This window comes from Cutaneotrichosporon oleaginosum (assembly GCF_008065305.1).
Source record: "Cutaneotrichosporon oleaginosum strain ATCC 20508 chromosome Unknown ATCC20508_contig05, whole genome shotgun sequence".
Lineage (NCBI taxonomy): Eukaryota > Fungi > Basidiomycota > Tremellomycetes > Trichosporonales > Trichosporonaceae > Cutaneotrichosporon > Cutaneotrichosporon oleaginosum.
Window position 1 is genome coordinate 164,614 of NW_027072174.1, and position 16,857 is coordinate 181,470.

The following is a 16,857-nucleotide window of genomic DNA, read 5'->3' on the forward strand; positions in this document are numbered from 1 at the left end:
TCCACTCGCAAGATCGCAAGATACCTCCGTCACATCGTGATCTCCATCTCTCATATCTCATATCACCTTCGAAACGGACAGTTGGGGAGAATCCTCATACCATATACCGGTTACAGCGATCCAGCCTTCAGTTCAAGGAGTCCCACCCTACTGTGTGACTGAGTGAGTAACCTACAATGGGAATTGTGCATGATCAGCGGGCGCCATATTTCTCCAGCCGCTCCAAGGACTCACAGCTCTGCTCACACTAGTGACGATCTGCAAACGCGGCTGAAAAGGCATACAAGACGACTGCTTTGCCTTCGCGATCCTGAGTCAAGGCTGATATCCCCGTGTAATGGTCGGCCTCCTCTGCCCTCAGAGCCTCTCTAACTATGCTCTCTCAACTCTGTCAACTCTTTGCGGCCGCACTCGAATGACACAGTCTATCTTCCACAAACTCTCAGAACCCCTGTCAACCGGTTCCCAACAGCACATCATCACCCCTTCGCCAGCCTCATGCGTTGCCGATCACGCAAGGTGGACCCATGAGACACAACTTCTCGTGAGTACAAATGAATGCGCCTGTAGACCGGATGTTTGGAGAACTAGATCACCGGAATCACGGCACGGCAGTTAGATTTCTGCCACTGGAGAAGCCCACCTCCATCAGAGCGGAGAGGCGACACGATCTTTTTGGCCCTTCATCTGGCTGCTGAGCGTCCGATGTGCCCATATAATCTTCCTCAAGCCCTTCTATCTCCATGGCATCTACCACTTGCTGAATTAAATATCAATGATGCTCACGAGCTCCGTGAGATCAAAAGGCGTGGCAGTATAGTCTCGACAGCGCCAGGACATTGCATGCCACCTCACCCCCCCCACCCCCCCCCCCAGTGGGCCTCTCGCGAAAAGCTTGTTATCAAAATGTCACTATGAGCCGTCACAAGCAGCTGCCAACTATGGGGCGACAATCCGTCGATTGCCATCAGAATCGACATGACCCCGTGAACAGACTCGATAACGGACTGGCTCTTGGCTCTCACTCGCCAGACAGTGTGTGATAAGGCTCCTTCACTGAGCAATCTGCTCCGCAGTAAGGATGTGAGCCCAGATCTTCTAGTCACCGGGGTCGGCGGAATGAATATCTTCGGCAAAGCGTTCATCTAACATACAAATAGTCGTCCTCCCATTAATGCCTTCCGGCGAGGGTTGGCGTGGCCATGACAGTGTTCTGCGCTATTAAGGTCGATGTGCAGTGCTCATCGGTGTGCCACACTCATGATTCACCGCCGGTCGTGCTGATCACTGATAAGCATCACTGCATTATCGCCGAGATCGCGGAAGTTATCAGCTGGGCAACTGGACGATTCAGGATATCGTTTTCCGATGGAAGATCGTCAGAACTGTCAGGGAGAGAATCGGCTCTCAGGATGGTATCTGGTTGCCATCCGATGGCTGGTGCGTGGTGACACGAAGCCGAATCATTGTCCTCTCGTCACCGCGTGATCCCACAGGGATCTGTCCAAGCCATCTGCCGTCAGCGCCATGATAACGTACGCCGCCTTCATCGGGATGTCCTAGCTCGGCGGAAGAGGGGAGGGGAGAGCACTCAGGAGAGGGGGTGGTTTCAGGCGATGCGGGGGCTCTGTCTCAAGTCCTGGAAGGGTCGGAGACTGGTCGGAGACATTTGCCCTGCTAGCTAGCTTAATCGCCGTGCAGGATTGAGGATTCCTGCTTTGTGTCACGAGCTGGATGTGGAAGTGAGTGGACAGCGGTGGCTGGTCATCTCAAGGTCACTGCCCCAGTCACGGAGGCTGGTGGGGGAGACGTCTCTCGTGTTTCACTATCAGGTCTTGCCTCATGGAGTGCATGGGATGTCAACCGAAGCCTCCGGAATCTCGGCATCTTCTGTTTGCGCGCATTGATGCAGATAACCGTGCAAGAATGACCGATTGTTCGCAAACTCCTTGTGTCCGAGAATCCCAGGCGCGTGTTAAGATCTTCAAGTTAAGGCTTATGTGAGCTCTTTCGTACAAACAGATCCTTACCTGTGAGGAGGAGATTGGCGCAGAAGATCATCCCGTTTGCTTCTGGATTTCTGGAAGGATATCGCCTTGTTAAAAGCTCTGATGTACTATTGTTGTGGTCCCCGCAGCGCTATGACGCGAATTGGAGGGTCGACTGTGGATCGATGATGACGTAGCACTGTTAAGGGACGGGATAGAGGAGTAGTAATCCTCACCGAGCATAAACTGCTCAAACGTGTGCGTCCGAGACCTGAATTCCATCGACTGAAGATACGTGCTGGCGAACACATGGCCATCTTGATGCGTCATTCAGAGCTGCCCTTGGTTTTCTTGAAGGTCACATTGAGAGTGGCAAGGGCTGTCGCTTGACAAGCCACGGACTCCTGTAGGCGGCAGCGGTCTTGTGGTCAAAAGGTGGTGTCAAGGCGAGTGGAAAAGTCGAGGAATATATGTTGTGGAGCAAACAACGCCCAATGGCCGCTACACTCCCGAGAGATGAATCTTCTTGACTGGATAGTGAGGAAATCGAGAGTCGCTCCGTGACTGTTTTCAAAGGAGATCAATGTCGAAGGGCTGTGGCCGCGGGTAAAACGAGAAGGCGAGGAGCGCGTTTATGGCAACATTTGACATTCTATGCTGTGGCTGAATTGGAGGAGCCAAAATGCTGGTACCGCATGGTCGATCCAGAGCAATTCGAAAGCAGCCCAATGTCTTCAGTAGAAGGTGGACTGCAGGTGATTGTAAGACCAGAGAGCGGAACGTATCGAATCCGCTCGCTCTTAGGGCGCGGCAGTAGGAAGAAGAGTGGTGCCACCCCGTTGGGCATTGTCGCCTGTGGATCTATCCCGCACAGCATGAAGGGTAGCAGTCCCATTAATATTCGGGCATGTTGAGCTTTCTGGTAGTGGTGCGGTGCGTCTCCTTGAGGGGTGTCGCAGACCAGACCGGCGTGATAAGAAAGGTTGCCGATTCCAAGACGCCGAGGGTGGTCGAGGGCATCGCGATGCAACACGGCGGATCCTGGAAGGGCAGGGAATGCGGGGAGCCGGAAGGGAGGCGTGGGGCTTCAGAGGGGATCGCATGGAAGAGAAGTCTGGCATCGGCTGGCGGTGGTCGCGCATTCCACCTTCCAAGGACACCGCGGATGCGGTAGCCTCTGTGGGCTCTTGAACGACTTGAGGCATGAGGTAAAAGGGCATGTTAGATGAGAGCCCTATTACAGACCAGGAGCGGCGAGTACATGAACAAAGGAGGATCGAGATGGCCGGTGTCCCCTGACGGCTGCGCAATGCAGCGCTTGTTGCTTGGCGTCTCAGTCATTGTGCACGGTTTTTTTTTTTTTTTCAGCGTCAAAGCAGCGGCAGGTTGACAGGCGCATGAACATGAGACCCCAGCTCGTACCGAGCTTGGGCGCGAATGACCATGCGCATCGAGCCGAGGACGTTGAGTGCAGGCGCTCGGACCGATCACCAATGGGGCCTCACGCTTTTGTCGGTCTCGGAGGGCTGCGGAGGAAACTGGCAAGCCAGGGGAGGCCGAGGGTTGCCGATGTTCATGCCGTTGACGTCGGTGGCGCCGAAAATTGAATGAGGCGCCGACAAGACGGGATTTTCGGCGCACATGAGAGGGCATGGGCTCGAACACCCTTCATTAGCAGCTTGAACGGGCTGTGTTGAAGAGATCAGGCTGAGCTTGAGGTTGTTGGGGTTAAAGAGTGAGGGAGGGGGAAGCGTTGGCGGAACACAAACCCTCTTCGTCGACGCAGCCTGATAGGGAAACGAGCTATGCTAGCGCAAGCTGCAGCAACGGAATTTGAAACGTCCAAAGATTTTACCACCTAGGCCGACGTTCTCTTTTTCGACGTGGGATATATCGCGTGACGACGTGATATGTGAGCCGACCGCGACAGGGGTCAAAGCCGATCGGCGACTGCGTGCGAAGAGAGACGAGGAGTAAGAAGCGATGAAATTGCGACCCACTGGTGTCACTGCAATGTACAAGTCATGAGTGTTTCTGCTTCTCCGGGAGTTGGGTGGTGGGGGAGAAAGGGGGGTCAGATAGACGATGACGCCGCCGGTGAGGGACCGACGAAGGGCGGCGGAGGTACGTCAAGGAAGACCGACAGGTCCTTCGTCGGGCAGGTACGGCCTCGTGGGGGCGCTCAAAAGTGGCTCGTTGTGCTGTAGGGTGTATGATAGCCAGGCATGAGTGATAGATTCTGGGGGGAGTCACTTTCAGCGACGGGCGGCCTTGGAGGCGATAAACGGACGGGGCCGGGAGGCATCGGTCCACACCGGGATAGGAGTGGATTCCATTGGCCTGCTAGAAATTAGCCCATACAGATGCCAGCGATCCCGGTTACGTCCACACAGGATGTTGAGGTGCAGTGTTTGATGACAAGAAGAACAAGGAGGATAAGGTGGGAGCGGGGACCCTCGCCGTCGTGTTTCTGTACTGGACGTGCCTGGCCTGAACAAGACTCCCAGATGTCCCGCCCCTCGCCTCAACTAAGAGCCGCTGCATGGAATCGTGTTTCCACACTCTGTGATGCTCTTGCTCGATGGAAGTCATTCGAGTTGAACATGGAAGGAGACATGGGGAATATGAGGAGATTAGAATCCGATCGTGAGCTGGGCTCGTGTGCCACTGCTGAAACACCCCGGCGATCGGCGTCCGCTCAGTCCGGAGAGACTAACGCCACCCCACCACCTCGGCTGTGGCATTCAATACATTGAATGGTGGCTGGTCACGAGGCAAAGCCCACCTGAATTCCGCAAGCATCACATCGTTCGGGGGGCGGCATCTCAGTGTCAACCGAGGGGAGCGGCAGTTCGGGCAGCGTGATCGGCCATCAGCAGTGATCCACATTCGGATAGTCCGCCTTCCTGATGGGTATTTCCTCTGTTCTGTGTCTGAGCTGAGCATTTTAGCTGAGTGCGGAGCACGCCGCCTAGTGGATGTCTGGAGAATGAGCGGAGGTGTCACCCATTGCCGTCTTATAAGACTGTCCCTAACATGAACGCATATGTACGCCTCTACATGCCCTTGGCGGGACCTGGACGCATGTGCTTCTCCCACTGACAAACTGCCCATAAGGCTCCCTTCACGGTTGTGATCGCAGAGACAATTCGGAGAGGGAGACAGAGTCGAGGGACGAACGGTGGCAATCAGTGGCGAGTGCCTGACCCGCCTCTGCACCACCTCCGGCCTCATCACCTGGCACGCCTTCATTTCTTCCTCTCCTTCACTTCAACCATGCCAGTGCCACCTCTGCACGTCCGTCCTTGGTGGCATCACTCGTCAGCGATCGGTTGTCCGCCATCGTAGCCTGCATCTTCACAACTGGACAGTCGTGCCTCTGGTTGACATGCCCTGAGTGGCCAACCCCGCGCTCGTGCTGCGACGATCTCCCGACTCGACCCAGGAAGCTGGGTCCCTGACCACCACGAGCAGCTCACCTCCCTTGGTATCATTACGTTGATTCGGGTGGGGCTACCGAATACCCCGCCCGATATCATGCCCGCCCCCGCCGCCGTGAGCTTTCGTGTCAGTGATCCCTTGCAAAGCCATCCCGCGTTCCAGAGAACAGAAACGCTATTACGTTGTCGCCGTCCCAACTGTAGAGCACTGGTGAACGCTCTGCTGCCACTGAGTCTCATAGTGTGACCCTATGGCAGGCGTGGGCCATTTGGCCCGTCTGCAAGGGGAACAAGCGAACTGCACGGTCTTCAGGTCCTGGTAAAGGCACGGCCCAGCAGCGCGGAAGCAGGTCTCGCGCGGCGGGACGACGTTGGGAGAAGGAGAAGGCACAACGGGTCGTGGGCCTGATTGAGGAGTGGGTCATTCATCCGCGATGGAGTGCCGGGATGGGGGACTCTCTTGTGTTCGTCTGATCAAACGCAGGCTTTCGACCGTGGACACTTGGAATCGCCACAGTTGCTTGGGCAAGGCGGGTGACACTCGATAGCAAGTTATATCTTGCACACTTCTCAACTGGACAGAAAAACCCTTGGCATAATTTCACACTGGCCGAACCGCGCGACCCAGGAACAGTGCAGGGCCGGCAGCGGGCGGCTGGGGCGGGGAAGCAGCCACTTCGGAGTCGAGTTGCTTGCAAGCGCATCACATTGGAGGTAAGGGACTCAGACCGACTAATCCACGGGCACACGCGTGCGTAGCACACCACTACAAACAATGCCCCCCCCCCCCCAAACTCTGGTGAGATCCACACAGTTGCACACTCAGCAAGAAGCTGACGATAACCATGTAGAGTGACATTTTGCAGTAATTACTGGCCGCCTGGGGCTAGCCCGGGGGTCATCCTATAGGTCACCAATGCGCACCAGCGCCAAGAGTGTCCAGCCCATTATATACAATTTCGGCGAAAGGGTGGGGAGGATGGGGTGGAGATTCTATGATGCTAGTGCGATACAAAAGTGGTCGTTGATGTTACAGGTGAAGCTTGATGGGGTAGACCATGACTTTGGTAGATGGGAGCCACCCGCGCGCCGAGGGAGTGGAGAGGGGGATAAATGGGTGATGAGAATGGAACGGCGGGGGCTCTATGCGTGTATCACCATAACGGGGTATCGATCTGGCGATGAAAGATCATTATCTAGCCCAAAGCGGAGGGCAAGTCGGGAGACGGGGAACATGAGGATTTGGGTACGACGTAAAGCGCCGACATTGCGGGCGCGAGCGCATTGCGCATTACCCGTGTGGCCAGTACTCGCGTAGAGACCCACTCTCCAGGTGGGGAACGATTCTTTGATCGGCAAAGTGGCGCGTCATCTCCGTCGTCGCTTTGGCTTCAGTCACTCGTCTCAGCATCTGCCTCGATTCTGTCGGGCGTTCAACTTACCAGGGACAATAAACTGGTCTCGCGGATACACGGTAAAGTGGTTCGTTACGCAGAAGTCGAGGTAATCGCCGCTGGAGGATTGTTTCAGAACAGGCAACTCTTTTGCAGTTTTCAGAAGACTTACCCATTTAACGGCATCAGTACACATTTTAGGCGAAACGTCCCAGGGTATGCCACTCCAATGTCTGGGAAGACAAAATAGACACCAGGATGGCCTGTTTGCGACTCCATTTCGTATGGGGTTGATATAGTCGAGCCCACAAGCATAGAAACGACGAGGTCGGTGTCGGGCACGCGAACCAGCGATCGGTCTTCCCCATCGACCGCCTGCAAGGTGATCGTACAGACCATCGACGCTAGCGCGTCAGACCTTACGTAGTCAGCAGGCTGGTCGAGGAAGCTGTTTCCCAGAGTAGAGACCGGAGACTCACGGGATGATTAATCGATTATCTTTGTCCCATGTGTCGAGCTGGAGTATTAAAGGCGGCGTCAAAGCAATTCGGGACAACGGTTGCCTCTCAAAGGCGGCTCCGTCCGTTGGGTGTTGAATGGGTGTTATTCTATACTTGCTGTTTGTGTCAGCGACGAGTTGTGGATGTGGCACCAGGCTGGGTCTGGTCAACAGCCACACTCACCGCCCATCTTGAGGAAAGTTGTGAGGACCGTCCGGGCCGATTTGTTGTTGCCCGCCGATGCTCATTCTCACTTTACCGTGCTGTGGCTGTCGGCGGCTCAGCCACGAGCACGGCAGTCAATACGGTGGTGGGACGAGCGAATGGTGGGGATTGCCGGTATCTGGGGAGAAGTGTCAATATGTATACAATGGGTAGCTGGGCCTTGAACATTGGGGAGGCAGCATCAAATGCGTATCCGTCTCCAGGGCGTAGGGAGGGAGGCAAGGAGGGAGCAAGGAGCTAGGGAGGGGAGAGAGGGGCCAAACGTTCAAACAGAAGCGAGGAACGGCGCACGTGGAGAGAATGTGGCTCATTGTGGAGATAGCGTGGTTTGTGTTGGCTCGGTGGCTCAGTGGCTATGGCGGAGGCATCCAAGCCCGCCATTAGCGAGACGGCTGAGGGAGCGTGACTTCAGGCCAACCTGACCCTACTTCCTGCCCAAAGGATAACCTCTGCGTGCGCCAGTTGACACTAAGCGGCTCGATCAGAAGTGGAAAGAACTGTTCCAAAGCGTCACAGACGATACGACAGCATCACCTCATCGGCCTCGTCGGCGGGTAACGCTGCGCTCGTCCGTGAGAAGAACATGCACAGCTTGCCCGACTCTTACCAGTCACGCCTGCCGACTTGCCTTCTGCATCGTCTCTTCCGGTGAGGACGGGAATGGGAAGCTGTGCACCTCGCGACTGGATGACGCTCGGCGCACAGCGCAGCCTTGCCAACCTTCACTAGGCGCGGGCAGTGGGAGATGTGTCGAGGGGATGGGCAGGAGCAGGTGCGGGGGAGGGAGCGCGTGTAGAAGGCCAAGTGGCCACTCGAGTCAACGAGTGTGCGAGGCGGCGACGCCACGCGTGTCGACGTCGCGAGCAGCGGGGACGGTATGAGATGTGGGGAGAGAGTTAAACCAAGAGAGTAGTCGCAGTGTGTGATGGAGAGGAGAGAACAACATGCACTTGTCGACACAAATGGCCGCTTGGCTGAGAGGAGTAGGAAGGGTTGAAGCCAGACCTCCCTTGATGCAGACCCAAGCCGGACCTGTGCCAGACAGTTACCACCTTTGGAACGTAATCTGCAATGCTCGAACCCGTTAAAGTTGCCGTCTTTGGCAGTGAAGCGAGTGGAGAGCAGGAGAGCAGGAGGTGGTCGAGGCCCGGGAGCGAGATGACACGAGACGTCACACTCCCGAGATGCGGGCGTGACACCCGGTTCCTAGCCGGCCTGGTGACCCAAGTCCCAAGTCCAGGTGCTGGATGACGGAGCGGCACTGCGGCGCGGTGAGGCGCGGTGAGGTGCCAGATTGGATACGGAACCCGCATCCAAGAAATGGAGGAGGTAGGACAGGGCTAGCAGATGGCCATGGGCCGACCAAACAGAAGAGCGCGCAAAAGAGCAAGGAGACAGACGGGGAGGCGGGCAGCTCGGGCAGACATGCGAGTACGAGAAAGGGACGCCAACAGCCAGCCAGGTGACCCAGGTGACCGCGAGACATGACACCAAGGGGGAAACCGGGCGGTAGTAGCCCTGGAAGGGGTATGATACACCTTGCCTCAAACGGCACGGGAGATCGTCACTATGCCCAGAACGGGCATTTCCCGAGCCCAGCAAGCTGGGTCGAGCGTGACAAGTCGCCAAAATCGTCCGCAAAACGACAATGGCGCAGTCTCATCGACCCTCACCCAGAGCATGACAAAGCGAAACTCGCCCCAAAAATGACGTGGAATCGACGAGGGACTCGAAACAAGTGGTGTGGGAGGAGTGGAGCGTGGTCGAAAGGAGGGATGAGTGTGTCAAGGACAAAGAGAGGAGTAGCTAGCTGGGGGAGATGATGTGTGAGGCTCACCTTAGGTACCTTGCGCACTCGTTCGACTCTACGACAGAGTGGAAGGAGTAGGCAAACACTTGCACTCGGTTTGGCGAGCTTACGGGTGAGGATTGTTCGTCGTCTCTGGTGGCGCACGAGTATGTGGCAGCAGATTGGTGGCTGGTGGCGAGTGGGATGAGGGGTTGGGGGAGGTGCGCGCGGTGGAGGGAAGCCGAGTCCGATTGAGACGCGAGACGGTGAATGTGTGTGGCTCAGCGTGGCTCAGCGACGCATGAGGTCCAGGGAAACAAGATGAGGAGATGACGATAGGCCTGCAGCCAGCAGTGGGATGTGTGCCAGTTCCGATGATGGGTTGTGGGTGGCGTGCGGCTTGAGACCGTGGACGGCTTTGACTACTGGCCCTGGGGCCTGGTACAAACTCAAATGGTTACGTCTCCTCCTTCCCGGGCAGGGCAAGCACAAGTCGTCTCAATCCCAGAAATTGAGCTAGACACCGCTAACTCTGATTACGGCCGGGTGCAGATGACACCTGGAGGCGGAAGCCGTCGCGACGGGGATAGGTGTTGGTCTGAGGGAAAATAAAAGACAAGACCAAGGCAGAAGGCGCTTGACCAGGTTGAGGTGTTGTGAGTTGAGAGGGTCGGTGGAGGTAGGTGTGAGTTGAGGATGTTGGACCGACTGAGCGAAAAGAAGAGTCGGAAGGGGGAAAGAGAGTCGCAGGCGACGCCGGCTTATCAAGGGCGAAGTGGATGGGAGTGAGGGAGGTGAGTCTCGTGCGGGTGGTCGGTCAGTCTCAAAAGTCTGCGACGCCTTCGTCCTCTGGTGCAGTTCTTGTCCCCGCAGCACACGGCGCGCGTCCTTGGCCTCTGTCCGTACTCTCCGCCGTGGAAGCCCATGTATCTGCGTGCCGCAGACGATCATCTGTGCGTCGGGGTTGTTCCCCGTGTCTCCCATGACCCCAGTACTCCTGCGCCGAAGGCAACGCCGGCCCCTGGGCCCCTTGGGACAGGCATCCAAGCACCCTGACCCCTAGCTCCATCCCAGGTCTTCGGAAGGGTGGGCGTTTCTAGGCTCTTGCTGTTCCCCGGCATCACTGATCAGGAAGTCGGAAGCGCAGCACGGGTCAGACACCGACCGAGTTGCGAGTCTAGGTGTTAAAGAACAAGGCGCCGCCACGGTCTAGGGCCCAAGACATCGGCGAGGGTTCTCGAGAGGGTTTGCAGAGGGTCTCATTGCAGGAAGGGATCACAGGATCCAAAAAGTGCGCAAGTGGCGAGGGTGTAGCGAGGCAAGGGCATAAAGCGCCGAAGACGAAGGAGATTACCCATGAACAGGGATATTTGGCAGTTGGCAGTCACGGACCCCACGCGCTTTCTGCTGCCCTGCGTGGCGCAGAGCACAGCGATACCTTGAAAAATACCTCCCCAGCTTGCTTCTCAGCCGAGAGCTCGCGCGCGCGCGCGCGCTATGTGCACTGGACCCGCGCATGGGATTCCCGTGGCCATTCCCCATCCCCGAGCGACTCGAAAAGCCGGTGGCGGTGCGAGCTGTGCTGAGCTCGGCAGAGCTCAGATGATCACTGGTCTCTTGGAGCAACATGAGCATGGCACTGCGTCGGTGGCCGCCGCCGCCGTAATCGATGATGTTCGGGTAAGATTGACGGGCACTTGGCGGCACTTTAACAGAGAGTAGCGGGGAGGGTGGACGGGATGGCGTAATCACCGACCCTGCATTAGCCAGTAACTTGGCTGCCTGTCCGCGAAATCCCCGATTGACCCAGGCAACGCACGTCACCAGAGCATCTTCTTCTGCGCTTGCCATTCCTGCGGTTAAGGCTGTGGAACTTTTTTTTTTTTTTTGTGACTCGCTATGGTCCAATGCATGACGCATATTCGGGGGTCTAGCGATTTGGCGGTCTCGACCCCAAAGGCCCAGAGGCATGCACAGCTGCACAAGAGCAAACACACTGACCCTCATTGGCGCCGATGGAATGCGCTCGTCCCTTCTTGGAGCACTTTGGGCAGGGTCTAGGTCCGATGACCCTGTCGGGACAATGTGGCCGACCCGAGGGGCGCTTTTGCTCACCTCACCTGTTGGCGGTCGGCGGTTTTTGCCACTGCCAGGACCCTTTGCAATCATCAGCTTGCACCTCGCTCTCAATTACATCGACGGAATCCTCTGCATGTCAATCGACACGCGCCTCGCTCATCCTTGCGCCTTGTTAATAATCCTCCTTGCAGCCAAGGAGGTGACAAACGTTCTAGGCGTGGTTTGCTGCGTATACCGTATCTAGGTCGGGAACAGTGTCAGGTTCACTCTTTGGAAACGCGGGCTTCGGCACATTGCGACGAGAGTTGTCTCACAGCGACTAGCGCGTCCCGCGGCAAAATCATGCTTGCTGACGATCACGTTGCCCTCGCCCGCCATCCTTGTCGAGAAGGACTCAACACGTGCCAAGAAGCCGTACCCCCACCTTACTGAGACAGCAACCGGGCTCCCCGCCTTTACCATGTTCCGGGATTGTCTCGGCATCAGTTAGTGACCTGGGACCTTGGACCTCTTTCGAATGGCCGCCGGGAGCGTATCGGAGGGCTGATCGAAAACGATCGCGACATGAGCGGCCCCACTCGGTCCAGCTGCGTACATACGCGTTCCTGTGTCCTTCTCAGATGCGTCATTGGGCATGCGCTCGATCAGTGGAACTCCAAGACTGACACGCGGTTCAAGCCACACGTTGTCGTTCACTGGAACCTCTCCTTCTCGGGGCTCAGAAGCGTTCTCGGGTCAATTAAATGCTCAATTTATGGCGCGTGCGGCGTCGCGCCGAGCTAAATTCAAGCCCAGTTCTTGTTTGGGTCGGCGATCTGTCGCTCGCCGGCCATCACTGCGGTGGCGTCCGGGTGTCTGATGGCGCTCGGCTGACCCCACTTTTGCCGGACAACTCCTCTGCATGGCATTGCGGTTTCCTGCACCGGCAGGCGATTAAGCCTTTAACGCATCCCCGACGACTGAATTGCGCTGATCTCATCATGCCCCCGACTCCCACACAGACGATCCGGCAACCTAAGGTTCCTTCCGCCACAGGGTGCATTGAATGCTCACATAATCTGGGAAGCTTTCTCCAGGTATCTGGGATGCCCGGGTTGCATTCACCTGCTAGGGTGTGGCTTAAGAGCGCTAAACCTTCTTTCGAGTTGTATTCCTTCGACCCACGTGAACGTTCTGGTACTCATCAACATCAAGAGCACCACCATTGCGCACCGCTCCTTCCCCTTTCACCTGTCCCACGCGGGCCTCCCGATGACATTTACAGTGCGCACACTCGGCCGACAGTCGGCGTAAGCATGATCGTGAGTGCTAATCTAGTGTGGGCTCAAGGAGGCGGACTTAAAGTGAACCTTATCTTCCCGGCTGCCAAATGGGCAGGACATACTTTCACGCCGCATATGTATCGGAAGTCTGCTGGAATCGCGAGGACGATGCTGGGTCAAGGGAGATGAGCGCGGACTCGCAACAACGGTCGGCTTTCACTCAACGGCGTTGGGAGTCTATCGCGTCAGTTGTGGCGGTCGTTTTCGTCGGCGACTGTTTGTGAACAGACGAGGTAGCTGAGGACAACAGAGCTCAACAGATTCAAGCGTTGCAATGCCGTCCTCTCCAATAGATTGACTCTGACTGGAATCAAGGTTTGGTATGAAGTCCGACTAATGCGGAGGGTTAGCACGTGGCGAAACTGGGTTTAGTCCACACAAGTCCGCGATGTCCGCCCCCGCAGCTTGAGCCCGCGTCGCTCGGTCTCACAAGAGCAACATCTGTGGAGTACCGTGCATGAGTATTTATATCTACCTTCCCCGTGCTCCACAACGGTCGGCAGAGCAATGATTCATAGCCACCCTATACAAAATGTCACTAGACTTCAAAACGCGCAGCCCACGAAGGGGAGAGCAGAGCGATCTGCAATCTAGTGGCTGTCAAGCAACATATTGTTGCCACCTAGTTTATCCCCCCGACGTAAAGTCAAGTCGGAAGGAAGATAAAAGTGGCGAGCGCCCGGCGTGGCACCACGCCGGCGGTGCTCCTGAGGGCTCCGGGTTCATACCGGATGTCGCTTACGCAGAGTATGCGGACAATGTGAAGAGAGGCGATAGGCAAGGGCCAGGCTCAAGGTTGGGATAGGAGAGGCGGAGAGGAAAGGTCAGCGGCGGGGCCAGAGAGAGGATAATCCGATAGATTGAGGCGAAAGTGAGGTAAGTCTGCGTCTCGTGACCCGGGGTCCTAAGCGAACACAGCAGTGGATGCCGTTGACCACAACGCGACGAAGCCCACGGCTCGCTGCGCATCGGTGGTAGATACACAATGCATGCCTCGGTAAAGGGCGCCGGGTTAGCGGTCGGCAGACGAGATTGGACGGCAGGTCAAAGAGGCGGCCGATCGTGCGGCCACATTACAATGGCGTTAACAGCCGAAGAACGACGGATGTTCGGACTAAATGTCAGCCTCCCCATACAACGGACCGCCCTCGGTTGGACACGCGGCCCGTCCTGCGGGGCGCTGAGCTTGCGCATGACTCTAGCCACACGCTTCAACGGCGCCGCCACGAAAAAGACGGCGTCGTCAAATAAAGTGAGGCAAAGGAATGAAGAACTCGATGCAACTTGCGCGAAGAAAAGTCGCGGGGGAGGGGGTCCCAGACGGTTTGGGATTATTACCGTGAATGTCAAACAAATTAATTGAGACTTCACATCACGTGACAACTTTGACGCGTGGAATCTCGCGACGCGTGCTCAGGCCATCGAAGAGCGTGGGAGAGCTGGGGACGGCCGCGCGAGGATGGTCCCGACGTGGCTTGACGGGCAGGGCCAGGGAAGGTGGGATGGCCACCACTTCACGCGCACTCGCCGCCGTCGACATCAACCAGCATCCTCATTCTCTTCATCTCACCTCCCCCTCCTCACTCTTAGACCACTTTCCCCTTACAAACACTAATCATGGTAAGCAATCGTCGCGCCCAAGCGATGTCCGCTGAGTGTGGTGTGATGGGAACGCGTCATTCCAGGCCGCGCCCTCCACGTCGCACCCACCAGTAACCATCGCTGCACTCACCCCCGCCTCGTGTCGCAGACGCTGACGCCGACAGGACAAGATCAAGGAGGTTCGTTGAATGCTGAGACGCGTCGTGAGATGTGCATTCGACTGCATCCGCAACTGCCTTACACCCTGCTCCTAGGCAAGCTGGAGTCCTTTGCACACGTCGCGTCGAGGCGCAATACTTGCCAAATCATGGGCTGACGCCAGCGCTTTGCCCTTCTCGGCCAGAAGATTGAGGCTGCTGAGGCGCGCGCCGAGGCTGCGGAGGCCGAGAACAAGAAGGTGAGTATCCGCCCTGGAAAGCACTGACAGCAGCTCAACCAGACGGTGCTTGAGCGTGACCAGGAGATTGCGTCGCTCCAGCACAAGCTGCAGCTTGCTGAGGCTGACCTCGAGAAGGCAGAGGACAAGGTCAAGGAGCTCAAGGGCCAGGCTGAGGAGGGTGACGCGCACAAGGCGACAGGCGAGAACCTTACGCGCAAGGTTCAGCTGCTTGAGGAGGAGCTCGACAAGGCCGAGAAGGACCTGAAGGACGCGACAGAGAAGCTCCGCCAGGTTGACGTCAAGGCCGAGCACTTTGAGCGTCAGCTCCAGCGTGCTGAGCAGGAGCGGGACGAGTGGGAGAAGAAGGCTGCGGTGAGTGAGAGTGGGCGGCGGTCTTGGCCGCATACGCTTGCGCCGACTACGGCGACACGTCGCAAGCGTCGCCTCCATCGCAGCTGCGAAGGGAGACGGCGCGGTGTGATGCTCCCTCCCCTCTTCGGGATGTCCGTGTTTGAACATGAGCTGACGATCTAGGATGCGGACGAGCAGTACAAGCAGTCGAAGCGCGAGCTCGACGAGGTCGTGTCCCAGATGGAGAGCTTGGTGGGTTATTGCCTCCTTGATGAACTGACAGCGAGTAATTATGCACCTGTTACCTGTCCACTGGTTGCAGTGCTCACGACGTAGGCCGCGCCGCGAGATCTTGCTGGCGGCGGCGTGCTAGACAGCATGAATCGTATGATGATCAAACGGCTCAGCGTGGAAAGCGCTTGTAAGCCAGCCGTGAAGTGTGCAGTATGCGCCGGATTTTTGGGTCAACGGGGGTAATGCGTGGTCATGACTAAAGCTACAGTGTAAGATCAAATCGCCTGACCCATCATCTGCCGGCTGCGCCAGGAGATCTGATCCAGCAACTTTGGCAGGAAGTTGGCCTCTTCTGCTTGTCAGCGAGAATTGTCACGGCTTGCAAGCACTCACCGCCGTTGATGAAGACGTAGGCGTGGTACAGGATGGCAATCAAAAGCGCAATGAGTGGCCACTTGAGACGCGCGATGAAGTCCTGCAGCCCTACACCCAACGCCTCCCCCTTCCTCCACGCAGCAAGATGCACGCCGACCTTGTCGCTGGCGAAATACACCGGCCGCACATTGCGTGCAACGAACTGGTGCGCCTTAAGATTACTGTTGTCAGCTCAATCCAGGGGCGGCTGAGCGGCGGACTCACTATACGGAAATGCTTGGGGTTGAGTAAGCCTGCATGGTGATGGACATGCCAGCACGAGACAGCGGACGCACGTAGTCTTGCGGATCCTCTTCCTCGCCAAAAGTAACGACCTCCGCGCCTGTCTCGATTTCCTGTCATCAGTCCCACAGGACAGATTCACCGAAAGGAGCCGATTGCTCACCATTGCCTGCACAAAGTCCTCGCCACGCGCAATTTCGATGACCTCCGGTTCCCCCTTGGCCAAAGGCGCAAAATCGCTGTCGTCCTCATAGATCATACGATACCACGGCTGCTGCGCTGTTGCGGCGAGCGCAAGTTTGGCATCAACGTCCGTGGACACGTAGATGACCGATACGGCCTGGTGTGAGCGCATGTCCCTGTATGACTTTGGCTGTTTAAATGAGTAGAACGTGGACTTGCCCGTCCGTTCTTCTGAGTGAGTACCTACTTTGTCCTTGATCATGAGCTCGGTGAGGCTGCGGTGGAAGCCGGCCAGGTTGTCTATTATCAGCTGCTGCGCGATGCCTCGTCACTACTGGCCGGGTAGACTGACGGGATCCCTGTGCACTACCAGCATACAGAACGAGCAAATCCGTGGCGCCAAACGTGCGCTGCAGATTCATAACGGGAGCTCCAGTATGATCCTCCAGACGAAGACTGCTGTCAGATGGGAGGACGACCAGTCGCGCTGGGACAGGTGGAGGAAGATGCTTGGTCATCCACCACCCACGTTCTCGCATGACCCTTGACATACCGTCGCAACAGCGGGTCAGGCGAGTTATACAGCCCAGAGGAGCCGATGAGGTCTTGAGGGAGGTCAGCAACGGGCATAGTGGAATCAGAGTTGGGAGAGCAAGTCCACAACGCGATGAGTAATGTTGAATTGCTGAATGTTCACGGTGACGACAGCTGGTT

General features: G+C 56.9%; 2 protein-coding genes across 2 annotated transcripts; one reads left to right on the forward strand and one right to left on the reverse strand.

The window, feature by feature from the left end:
• Positions 1-13,269: 13,269 nt before the first annotated feature.
• Positions 13,270-13,542, forward strand: COLE_05583 (uncharacterized protein; the record flags this gene model as incomplete). Its single annotated transcript, XM_018419462.2, has 1 exon — positions 13,270-13,542. The coding sequence occupies one exon, from the start codon at positions 13,270-13,272 to the stop codon at positions 13,540-13,542; it is 273 nt and encodes a 90-aa protein (XP_018277476.1).
• Positions 13,543-15,578: 2,036 nt separating this feature from the next.
• On the reverse strand, positions 15,579-16,773 carry COLE_05584 (uncharacterized protein; the record flags this gene model as incomplete). The annotated part of the gene is made up of 7 exons (XM_018425482.1): positions 15,579-15,655; positions 15,697-15,899; positions 15,943-16,073; positions 16,124-16,300; positions 16,391-16,443; positions 16,496-16,599; positions 16,697-16,773. 7 exons carry the CDS (start codon positions 16,771-16,773, stop codon positions 15,579-15,581), a joined length of 822 nt encoding a protein of 273 aa, XP_018277478.1.
• Positions 16,774-16,857: the final 84 nt, after the last annotated feature.